At 34.7% G+C, this 12,603-nt stretch overlaps 1 protein-coding gene across 1 annotated transcript in view; it reads left to right on the forward strand.

The window, feature by feature from the left end:
• The window catches only part of capn9 (calpain 9), an 85,512-nt gene extending 74,212 nt beyond the window's left edge, over window positions 1–11,300 (forward strand). Inside the window, exons 16-20 of the mRNA XM_039748230.1 lie at window positions 2,509–2,577; window positions 2,696–2,774; window positions 4,823–4,939; window positions 7,380–7,438; window positions 10,826–11,300. Of these exons, the coding sequence (XP_039604164.1) occupies window positions 2,509–2,577; window positions 2,696–2,774; window positions 4,823–4,939; window positions 7,380–7,438; window positions 10,826–10,852 (351 nt within the window). The 3' untranslated portion in view covers window positions 10,853–11,300. The remainder of the gene's footprint in view (window positions 1–2,508; window positions 2,578–2,695; window positions 2,775–4,822; window positions 4,940–7,379; window positions 7,439–10,825) is intronic.
• The last annotated feature ends 1,303 nt before the right edge of the window (window positions 11,301–12,603 follow it).

Raw genomic sequence — 12,603 nt, forward strand, 5'->3', positions numbered from 1 at the left:
AAAACAAGAAAAAAAGAATGTACGGATTTAAAACAACTTTGTAAATAAGAGTCCCAAAGTGTTCATTTATAATTCACTGCTGTCATTTGGGCAAAAACCAATAATTAAGGCAGATTAGAGTCTGCTTTTTAATAATAATAATGTTATTCATAGTACATGAAGTTCCTCAATGATCAAGAACAACAGTAGAGAATGGAAAGACAAGGAACTAAAAACTACTGTATTACATTCAGTGTGAAACCAAAGGGTGGACATTGTCAGGGGTGTAGCCAGATCCAATCTGGATGAAGTGTAAATGACTTAGTGATTACAGTTAAACTTCCTCCCTCAAAATGTATTATAGTCTGTTGGTGCTCTAATTGCATAAGAATAATTTCACAACAGCATTTTTTTTGAGAAATACAAGTCACATTGGTAAACCTTTCAATCAATTAAATGTAATTTGTACTGCATGTGCAGGGTGTAATCACAACATAGGAACCTCTATGGATCATGCAACAAAAAATAAATTTTGTCTTTTATGGTTTTTTTTCCACACTTTCATGTAGCCTTCACCAATATACTGTAACTACTATAGATGTAGTAAACAACAGAAATGTACTGAAATGTACTATATGAAAGAAAAGTTTGTTTTACTTGAAACATATACAAATTAAAACTACTGCTGAAACTTTGTGAAGCCAGCTGATAGGTTGGTGCAGCGTATAAAAAGCACATGTGGAAAATATGAAATCTCTCGTACAGGTATGTGGGAGGTAGTGGGCAGACAGTTTTATACTGTCTTTCATATCCTGTTTTTCACTTTTATTTATTTATCTATAGTATATTTAACAAAGGAAGTGTCAGAAAATACCCTACTGTGTAGCATAAACAGGAACAGGAATCAGCACTTTATAAAATCATTTGCACTTATAACTCGTAAATCATAGGATAAACTGAAGTTGAAAATGGAGACAGAAGTCTCAAGAAAAATAACACAAAATAGGATATGCTGAAGTTTTAAGATGTACCCTTCTTTGTACTTGTTGGCAGCATATTTCTGCATCTGCGGTAGGCTGGCGCCCTGCCCGGGGTTTGTTTCCTGCCTTGCACCCTGTGATGGCTGGGATTGGCTCCAGCAGACCCCTGTGACCCTGTAGTTAGGATATAGCGGGTTGGATAATGGATGGATGGATATTTCTCCACTTATGAAAATCTTTTATATCTTCCCACTGAATTGACAACTTGTGAATATAGAAAGTGACACACAGATAAGCAGGAAGTTATTAGCACTATACAATATAAAAATCTAGAATAGGATTGCTTTTGCACCTAGTATGTAGCACAGCACTGTGAATGGTCCATTTTATAAATGAGGATTATTTTGCTCAGTCACAAATATAGATGCCAGTTCCATTATGCTTTATAAATTAAGAATGCAAATTTGAAGTCTAATTTTGAAAGGATGGCAACACAAGTTATGTACATAAGGACACAAGAGGCTTGACAAATGAAAGTCATTTGGTAATTTGACCGTCTAGCATTCATTGCAGTGTTGATTTTATCTTCAGCATTTTGAGCTAATTGACAACATAATAAAAAAGTGTAGTTCTGATTCACAAAGAAAAATATTTGATGATCTTCAATCTAATAGCAACTAGGCAGCCTGCCCCATGCCCACATCTCAACCAGCAAGCTGCATGCTTCAACTGCAAACAACATAGTTTATGTTCTCTTTGCCAAAAAACTTGGCATCATTGCGTCTGCAGTATTAATTTCATTATTGCTAATAAAGTAATAAGTTTAATTTTAGATTTAGCAGACACCTTTATAAAAGACAGCTCACACAAATCAATATACTGTGTATATATTCAATGAATGTGTTTGGCATGAAATGATTAACAATGATTGTATTATTAACTGTAACATTACTAAGTTGAAATTTGGATTTCTTTGAGTAACTTTCCATGCATATTAAGATTTTGTGCACGGTGAAATTAGTCACCATACAGTGCAATACAAATGTGTACTTTATGGTCCTAGAATTACATGACACTTCTATTCAGTTTCCAAACTCACTACTTTTGTTGGAGAAGAGCAGAGGAGCCTGCAGAAGTCACAGCCAGAAGGCTCATCTGTCACAGGGCATATACAGTATATACTCACAAACTCAAGGAAATTTTATAAACACTAATCGCAATGTCCTTGGATAGTAATGGCACCCAAAGAAAACTCGGGTTAATAACAAAATGATGTAAACCTGGCATAAAAGAAACATCATGGTGTATACCACACTGCTTCTATACTGTTATTTTCACTATTTTACTATCTTGTATGTTTTTGTTTGTGGCTAAACTAGGAGTAGGACACTGGAAAAAAGTGTGATACTTTTTATAGAAAATGTCTACGTTTATAGAAAGTTTTATAAACCTGTGCAGATTGCTTATTTTTTAGATACAAGGCTTCAAAATCAGTTGAACTTGGTTATTCCATGATATCTTCTAAAGTTTCTTTGACTTGGGATTACAGACAAATAATACTGGGCAAATTGAATTTCCTGAATTTATAGTTTTTTGGGAAAAGGTGAAGAGATGGATTGTAAGTTCAACTTATTACTTTTTTTTCTTGGAACATTTACACATATTATTTTGAGATTACTTTGCTTTAGATTTGTGTTTACATACAAATTATTTGTCTTCCCATTTCTTTTTTTCAGGGCCTGTTTCTTATGTTTGATACAGATAGATCTGGGACAATGTCATCCTATGAAATGCGATTAGCTTTAAAGGAAGCTGGTAATGTTTTAAAAAGAGCTAAGATGAAAACAAGAACCAAATGATAAAAGATACTGTTAACTAAGATACATTTGATAGCAGCATGTAATGATTATAATTATTTACCAAGACATCCTAATTTCAAAATTATTTGCTCTAGTCTTAGTGTATTTTTTGTCTATTTTTTTCTTCTTTGTCTAAATTTAATTATAAAAGAAACAACAATTTGTTGTTGGGTCTATTTTGACTTCATTTGTCTGATTCAATACAGTTGTACCATTGGTACAGTTTCCAAAACCACTTTGGGTGTACTGTCAGTTTCACACAGTTACCCTTCGCTATGTCATCACCACCCATCACCATATCTTTTTGTAGTAGAATATTTTCACTTACTATTTCTGTCCACTGCAGTACCTCTTTCACAATATGTAAAATTATTTATTGATTCTTTTCCATTTATGCATCACCATTTCCATGTTTAATTTTGATCCTTCTGATAACCCTGACTAAAACTTTTCTATCAGCCTCCACAACTTCCTTTCATGTTTCACAATCACAAGCTTCATATACCACAGTTTCCGCTTCCTTACAGTTATCTCCACTACATTTCAGTTCCTTTCAGAGCTTCTTTTTTAAATCATCCTAAATCCTTTTGTTTATTTGGTATGTTTTTCTATGTTATTTTTTTCCACACTACTTGTGACCATTTAATTAAAAAAAACCCTTTATGCTGGTTTTTCCTCTTTAGTGACTTTCATTATCTCATTCTCTTGTTCCCACTATTCTCTAATTGGCTTTTCTCATGCCTTTTTAGTATTTTTCTACTTGAAGTCTTGCTGCTTGTAATACCATACGAAAAATATTGAAGAGATAGCACACTTCCACATTGCAACATGCTCAAGAGCTCACTGGTGCCAGAATGGAAAGTTAAGGTGGTGCGGTCTCTTAAACAGGGCAAATGGAAGAACATGTTTGTGATAACCAAAAGAAAATCTTGACATTCTATTTATGTATATTTTTTCTAGTAATATGACAGCTGAAATGAACACTAAAGTGTTTTTCTTTTCAATGAAAATTTCCACAAGGGCCACATGCCTATCTTTTTCTTTATTCTATTTCTCAAGTTTTCTGTGGTCCCATTTCCATATTAATCTGTTAGTACTGTTTTTGAAGTCCTTACTCTTAGTCTACTTCTATGATTTTTCTAACTATCTCCCCCAGTCACATTTGTCTATAGGTTAAGTGTCAAACATGATGCCTCAAATTCTTTGGTGTTCTACATTATCCATTCAGTTGCCTATCAGTCCTGATGATTTATCAACTGTGTGTGCAAACACTTTTAAGTTGTTGTCCACCACTTTCTGGTGTGGCTGTGCCATTGATCTGAATGCCTTTCCCTATACAGCACAAATTGCAAACAAGTCACATAAGGGAAGATACTGAATCAATTAGTCAGAATCTACAGGACATTATATCATTATGATCTCTACCCCACAATTTCTCATCACTGATATCTGATGAAATACATAGAATACCTGTATGTAGCTTTCTACCTGAGCTGTGGTGCTCTCTAGAGCAGTGTGCAGAATCTCAAAAGATAAAAGGTATGAAGCTCCCAAATGTCCTCAAACAGGTGACACTTTTTAATCACATTTTCATTATTAAAAATAAATTTTGTGCACTATTACTGTTACTCGATTTCATTTGTTGACTTACCAAGCATTTATTTATTTTTAGAATAGAATCATAAAGTGTAGCAAATAAAGATAATAAACTGTCGTTCTAAACAGTTGTTTTTCTTCAAAGAGGAAATTTGCATTTGAAAGAAATTGGCTGATATGTGCTGGACACATGGCACTGGATCCTGTCCAATCAATTCAAGTCACGAATGTCAGGAGTGTTTGCAGATTACCATTTTATTACTGTTGTCTTACTCTTAGTGGCAAAATTGGATGTCTTATTTATTAAGTGCCTTTGCAAGAGGAGTTAGACAGTTAGGGTGTAGATGAATTCTAAAAAGACTGAGTTAAAACTCAATGCACATGCTTTAATTATTTATTGTCTTTTAGGAATGCAACTTAACAACAAGATCATTCAGCTTATTGGGTTAAGGTTTGCTGATGAAGCGTACCAAATTACCTTCGATGAATACCTGGCTTGCATTGTTCGCCTTGAAAATATGTTCAGTAAGTAATAATACATTTGATTGTCAACTAATCTATCAATATTCTTAAAGTGCTAAATCCAATTGTTGTATTGAACAGCTAAATCATTTCTAGACTTGGATTTTCACAGCTAAGCATCTCTCATTTAATATGTACTATGTATTTTGCATTACTGTTATATGACGATAATGTGCTTATCTTCACTGAACTTCAAAGGGATATGGTGAAACAGGCTGCACCATGAGATTCCATTCCCTTTTAGATTATGTTAGATTAGCAATGTTATATAGAACTCAAGAGAATGTTCACTCTCCTATCAACAGAGATCACAGACTTAATGTTTTATATTAGATTAGATTACATTAGATTAAACTTTAGTAGACACAGAGTACTAAAACAGGATATGGAGACTAGAAAGAGATTGAGGGGTACAGTGTAATCTGTAGCTCTTTGGCAGCATTACCTGTGGCTAGACCTAGAAAAAATGTAAAAATAAATAATACACATAAAACATCCCTTCAAAGGTTTTACCAGTTACAGGAAGACAAAGAAAACAGAAGATGGTAATAAAAGCCCTGACAGCTGTACCACAGCATGGGTACCAACAACATGGAAATACTTCCCCCCAACATCAGATACCAGCAGTTATTCAACCCTTGCCTTTCCTCCTTCAAAGTCTATTTTAAAAAGCCAGGGTTGCAGGCACTAATGAATCATTACCACATCCAATAACAAGGTTAAGTAGTAATATACTCCATTATGATGAGACTAAGAATCATCACAATACCCTATCAAAAACAGGAAGAGCTTAGTTAATCTTAAAGGCCTAACTGAATTTACAAGAGTTTGCCTTACCCATCAAGCAATAAGCAGCTAGTGTTAGAATAGATCTGCGGTGGGTTGGCACCCTGCCTGGGATTGGTTCCTGCCTTGTGCCCTGTGTTGGCTGGGATTGGCTCCAGCAGACCCCCGTGACCCTGTGTTCGGATTCAGTGGGTAGGAAAATGGATGGATGGATGTTAGAATAGATTTGATAAACTTTATTAATCCTATGGGGAAATTCAAATGCATACAGTAGCAGAACATAAAAAACAAGAATACACACTCATGGGTCAGATAATACATCCAATAGATAGATAGATAGATAGATAGATAGATAGATAGATAGATAGATAGATAGATAGATAAATTAACTAACTAACTTCTGGTGGAAGTACTGAATTGGCTAATTGCAGTGGGCAGAAAAGATCCCCAGAGGCGCTTCTTAGCACAATGTGGTGGAATGAGCCTGTGGCTAAAAGTTCTCTAAGAGAGCACCTCCTGGAGTGGACGGAAGGGATTTTCCATGATGGCATCTAATTTATGCCATCATCCTCTTTTCCACAATAGCTTCCAGTATGTCCAGGGTGTTGCACACTTGCCTACACTAAGTAACTTTAAATGGGAACAAAGAGACAAAAATGATTGGCACAGTTGGATAAAGTTTTTTAAACATAACACAGCTAACATCAAAAGACTAAATTTGTCAGTTCTAAAATGAATGAGTAGGCCTGAGAAACTGACCACGCTACATTTATAGGATGAAAAACGATAAAAGGGCTGTCACATGCTGACAATTGCCTTAAACCCAGTAGCTTTTGATCATTTTAAAATGGTTCCTGGATAAGACTATAATGGGTTGTACCTGTTGGATGTGTTTTGGGCTTAAGATGAGAGGTGAGAATATCAATGGCTTACTGTTATGGAGAAAAGCAGGCCAACCTTAAAACATAGTTTAAAGGTGAGGTGTAGTCATCAAGACAAGTGAGCAGATGATCCTAATATTTATCATGTGATCTCTGTGTATTGCTAGTTGTGATATGAATATCTCAACATAAACAGTCAGATGTGAATCTCAGTTAAATGGTGCACTGTAAATAACTTCCTAACACCATATTCATTTAGAATAATTGCTTTTTGAAAAAAAAAATATAGACCATCCCTCCTTCTTATGAACCTGAATATTCCAATTAAGTGTCACAGTAAGATGGAGCCTATATCAGAGACATTTGGCGCAAGGCAGGAACCAACCATAAATAAAACATTGGAATGATGAAAAAACACTACTAGCATAAGTAAAACATTTATTAAAAACACTCATTTGTACATCTATTTTCAATGTCTTCAATGTCCTGGTCAGAGTCATAAAGAGCAAAAGCCTTTTTTTCGGAGGTGGCAACCCTGAATGGGCCACCGGGTAATTGAAGTATGCTGCTATGATGCTTTATGATCATCCATATTGCTTACTGATCAACAAATGGATTATAAACTATTTAAACAGAAATCATGAACAGCAACAATTAAAAATACAACACTCCATTTTAAACATGAGTTATATTAGCCCATAATATATAATATACACATAAGCAATATTTTAAAGTATTGAATAAAGATATATGTAAACATATTTTCTCATCCACAGGAGTATTTCAAGCATTGGACAAAAGACAAACTGGAGAGATATCACTCAATATGGCCCAGGTAGGTATATGAAAATAAAATCCTAAGTGAATAAAAAGGTTCTATGAATGAAAACATAATATAGTATTCAAAACAAAGAGGTATGTACACCTTGAAAACAAGCATGTCTAGACAGATTAGAAGTGGGAAAACCCAAGAGATGAAAAATGATAAAATTAACAGGAAAAAAGACAGTCAAGAGCTAGAAAGCTGGTTAACAACTAACATAAGAGAGACTGGAGAGAAATGTATTCCCAAAGTTGCAGTCTAAATATATGTTGCTAAAAGTTCTTAAGTTAAGCTCAAAATCCTTAGCCATCCCTCTGACTACAAGTAGTTGCTGTCCAGAACTGAATCTAAAAGCTTGGATGTACGTAGTTGTGTGGAGTCATTTCAGCAATGACAGGCAACCGATTTAGCAACAATAAATAACATGGCTCCAGCCATGTAAGTATAGTCACAAAATGGGAGATACTGTACCATAGTCAAAAGTAAAGCAAAACTCAGAAAAAAGAAAAAAAAAGATACAGTAAACCATCAGAATAATAAATGTAATCATTACAAAAAATGATTAAAAATGATCAGTGAAACAACAAAAAAAGTAAGACTTGCAGACTTACTTACTTAGTGTAACCTGAACTTACTTTCACCCTAAATGTAATAAATTTCTTCCAAAAAATAACACTGATTAAAATTATTGTGCAAGCATGCCAGCTTTTAGACTCCTGAATAATAGGATCTTCTTGGCTTGCTACAGACTTACCCTTGCTACTTTAACTTCTTAAATAATTTTGCCGAACAAAGATATGCTATTTGAAATTGCTTAAGCTGAAATATACCCTTCTTTGCTACTTTTTATTTTCACATGGTTTTCTGTACAGCCTAGTCTTGGTGTGTAATCTGTTTTAACTGGTTTGTTTCCATCTAGACAGCAGCTCTACCATGACATCCTCCTAGATAGTTCTAACCCTGTCAAAGAGGGCCAGGCACACAGCTTTGTTGAGAATTATAATTTGAACTAATTCTATTCTTCATCTCATCAGTACATAAAGCAGGTGACCATAGATAGGAATCTGGATGTAGAGTGATATCAGTCATCTAAGGACGTAATTATCACTAATCCACTGGGCACAGTCACAATTCGTTTACTCTAACTGAAAAAAATAAAAAAAATCCTGAGTTAATAAACTAAATCAGTTCTATCTGAAACAGATGTCCTACCCCTTTCTTCTAGAAAACAAGGCTTACTTTACCAGTAGAGAATCTGACCACTGATATGAATGTAAAGATTATTTTCTCAATAGGTCTTTTTAACAATACAACACTTTTTTGTGCCAGGAGTTGATGGTCAAACCGTAAACACTTTTTTGTCTATCTGACATAAAAAAAAAAGTTTGAACCGTGAAATAAGGGCTTTTGTTGTTTCCCTCTGTGTTCAAATTCTAAACAAAAATATATTTTCCTGAGCTCCTTAGCTTTGCCTCGGATGATACACAGAGAATAAAATGAATCCAAACCATCAAAACGACAAAGGGACAAATTTAGTAATACACAATGGCAGCACATAGGTTGGTAGTCAGTGCAACACCTTAAAAATTGTGCTATGTCAAGTCTTTTTAGCTGTAACAACATTGGTGTCCTATTGACACGAGTCGGGTTTTGAAAGGTTTAGATTCTCATTACATAGTTAATGTGTGACAGTCTGCATGCAAAACAGCACAACAAGCACTTTGTCAGTGGAACATGACTATGTGAAAGCACCTGCTCCTGTATAGAATACACAACATAACCGTGATGTAATTAAATACATTTTTTGACTAACAATGTGAAAATTAATCTTAAAACCACAACTAACTCTGTATGTTCATATGTTTCAAAGCAGAAATTTAATAGCTCCTTTTGAATTTATAGTGACTATGTATACATTCCTGCGGTGGGTTGGCACCCTGCCCAGGATTGGTTCCTGCCTTGTGCCCTGTTGTTGGATGGGATTGGCTCCAGCAGAACCCCGTGACCCTGTGTTCGGATTCAGCGGGTTAAAAAATGGATGGATGGATGGATGTATACATTCAGTCAGAATATTGTTAACCTTAATAGCATAACATTTCCCATTTCACAATACTTTAAGGTTAATCTGAAGTGTATGTGGCTCCTTGTTCTTCGTCAATGATTTATAGTATCTGTCTTTCACACATGCCTTATGAATTACATAAACAATAAGCATGAAAAACCATTTGAAACAGCACAAAGAAAAATTGTCACTAAGAAAACCTAAAGGTCAAATATGGTCAATTTATAAGATTATCTGATGTATTAAATTACAACATACTGACATCTTTCAATACTGAGTCATCTAACATTAAATATAAAAAGGGGTTAGCTGAAAGTGTTAGTCTACTGGCTTAAGAAAGTTGACAAGGCTTTTTCAAGTCCTTTTCAACAATATTTCTTACATGGCTAAAATCTCTAGATGGAAGTAAAAAGAGAAAGGTGGAAAATGATCTCCTTGCTGGCTAATGGGAAGTAAGTTTACTTGTCGGATCATCACATTCAAATTTAGCGAAAAGGGCGTTCACATCACACATTCTAACACTGATATCCATAATAGACATAAGTGTCAAAACACTTGAGACTAAAAACTAGATGGAGTCTGATTGAACTTTGTTCAGAACCTTAATAACAAAGACAGCTGTAGTTAGAAATGGCCAAAAGGCAATTGCTTTCTGTTGGACTGACACCTTTTAGGACTTGTAAGGCTCTAAAGGAGATTGGTCAAAATAAAGCAGAACTTTCATATAATTTATGCAATGTGTACTAACTAAGATACAATGGCAGCCAGACTTGGAAAGAGCTGGAAGAAACTATATAATGAGCTCCCTAACCCAGAGAATACATGATGCTGCCAGAAACAACTGGTGCCCATTCACAAGTAATTTTAGAGATTGATATGCTCATCATTGACAAAACCATTAGGCCCAATGGTGAAAAGCAAAAGTGAAGGAAATTAGTTTAAATAAGTGAGTGGCTTCTCTGAGCATAGAAAGAAGTAACTATTGTAATGGCTGATGTGAGGGCCCACAAATGGCAGAAAGTTAGTAAAACCTCAAAGGGTGGTTTATGAGGGGCCTCACAAGGTTCCGGTGAAGTTGTCAATGATTCAGGAAGGGTACTTAAATTATTCAGGCCATGCTAAATGGTTGAAGAAATTCTGACCTGAATGGAGAATGTGGAAGGGGCATATGTGAACTCTATTAAATAGACCCCATTCAAGGTCGGACATTAACTTAAATCTTTGATCTACTCTAGTCCAACAATGAAGAAGCAGATAGGCATATTCTTTTATAATTGCCATAAATACATTGCTTGTCTTAGACATCTTTTTTTCAATTTATTTTCTTTCTTCAACAGTTCCTGGCTTTAACCATGAATGCCTAATAAAAGATGATGACATGAAGAAATTTCTGCATTCAGCAAGATTTCTAAATATTGGGAAAGAGGACACAAATATTGCTTTATTTTCTTGTTTTGGTAAAGAAACTGTATTAAACTTCCAATACAGAACATTAAATTACTTAAGGCAGTCTTGACCAAAAACATGTGTATTGTGCTTGACTGTCCTTGTGCAAGTATATTTTTATGTTCTGCATTTATAATGCTAAAGACAATGTTTCAAAAGTCTGAGAACAAAAACGATTGTTTTAACATGATACTGCAAACTTTTCAAAGCTTTACAAAACTACTATTACTAAAATATATTTCTAGGGAAATATGGTATGGCCCAAAAGATGCTTGGATAAGGTTAATGGACATAATCATTTTTTAAAATGTAATCAATAGAATATACTTATTGAAACTATGATGTTATTAAACTACATTGCCTCCATTTGTTTCATCTTTCTTGTAGATCAGGGATCTCAAACTCCAGTCCTAGAGGGCTGCAGTGGCTGCAGGTTTTCATTCTAACCCTTTTCTTAATTAGTGCACTGTTTTTGCAGCTAACTAACTTCTTTTGAATTAATTTTAATTGACTTGTTTATTAAGATTTGTTCCCTGAAATTTCTTCATCGTCCCTCTGAATTGCTTCATTTCTTTCCTTAATCAGAAATAAAATGTGAAGTGAGTGAGCCAGCAGAAGACCAGCTAAATCAGGTCCTCAAACTCCAACAATTTTTACTCCAACCAGTTGCTTAATCAGGTGCCAGGTCTTGTTGTTAATTAAACCCATTCTTTAATTCCATGGCCTGTTGCTGCTCTCATTGTGCAAAAGCACACATTTTCTAAATTGCTGATTTTTTTCTTTACTTTTCTAAGAGCATTGTTACAATGTTTTGGGGACCTGAGCAAATCAACATTCCTGAGACGTCCACCCTTTTTTTTTTTAAGATATTGTATGATGGTCACAGTTTGCTGGTCATGTTTTGGTTCATTTTGTATCTTATTATTGTTTGGCTGCTAATTAAGGAAAAAGAAACAATTATTGGGTCTGAGTCTTCAAGAGCAAGTCAATTAAAATTAATTCAACAGAAGGTAATTAGCAGCAAAAACAGGTCCCTAATTAAGAAAAGAGTTAGAATGAAATACTGCAGCCACTGTGGCCCTACAGGACTGGAGTCTGAGATCCCTCATGTAGCTGTTAAAAATTCAGAGCTAAAAAAACAAAACAAACAAGCACATAATGGTTGTCAGGCAGATACCAATAAGGACTATATAGACCTAATCTGAAGCCTGATTTGATTTAAAATTAAATCCTTTAATCCTCCCTCTTTAAGTTGATCTTCCTAAACTGTGAGGTAAAGAGTTCCCTTTTATTATGGAAGTTCCAATGACCAAAGACAAATTCAGCATGTCTATTTGAAAAGTACATACTGTGGTCATCCCAATGTGCCCAGTGAATGTAAAGTCTAATGTATTTGTGTTTAGAATCACTGTGAATTAAGACGGTGTCAGTTTCAGGAACTTGGGACTGTGCCTTTCTTTTCTTACTGCCATAAACCCAAGAAGTATTAGAACAGCCAAAGGACCCTCTTGAAATAAATTCAATGTGGTTTAAAACAAGGCTAATAGGAAGGAGAAAGTAGAAGTTGTAGTTTTGTAATCATTACCTAGAATCATTCATTATATCCACCTCACAGTTTTATTACTGTCCATAAAATAAACTTTCATTCTTCCATTTGGATCATGCCGAA

The sequence above is a fragment of the Polypterus senegalus genome, chromosome 3, assembly GCF_016835505.1.
Source record: "Polypterus senegalus isolate Bchr_013 chromosome 3, ASM1683550v1, whole genome shotgun sequence".
Taxonomy (NCBI): domain Eukaryota; kingdom Metazoa; phylum Chordata; class Cladistia; order Polypteriformes; family Polypteridae; genus Polypterus; species Polypterus senegalus.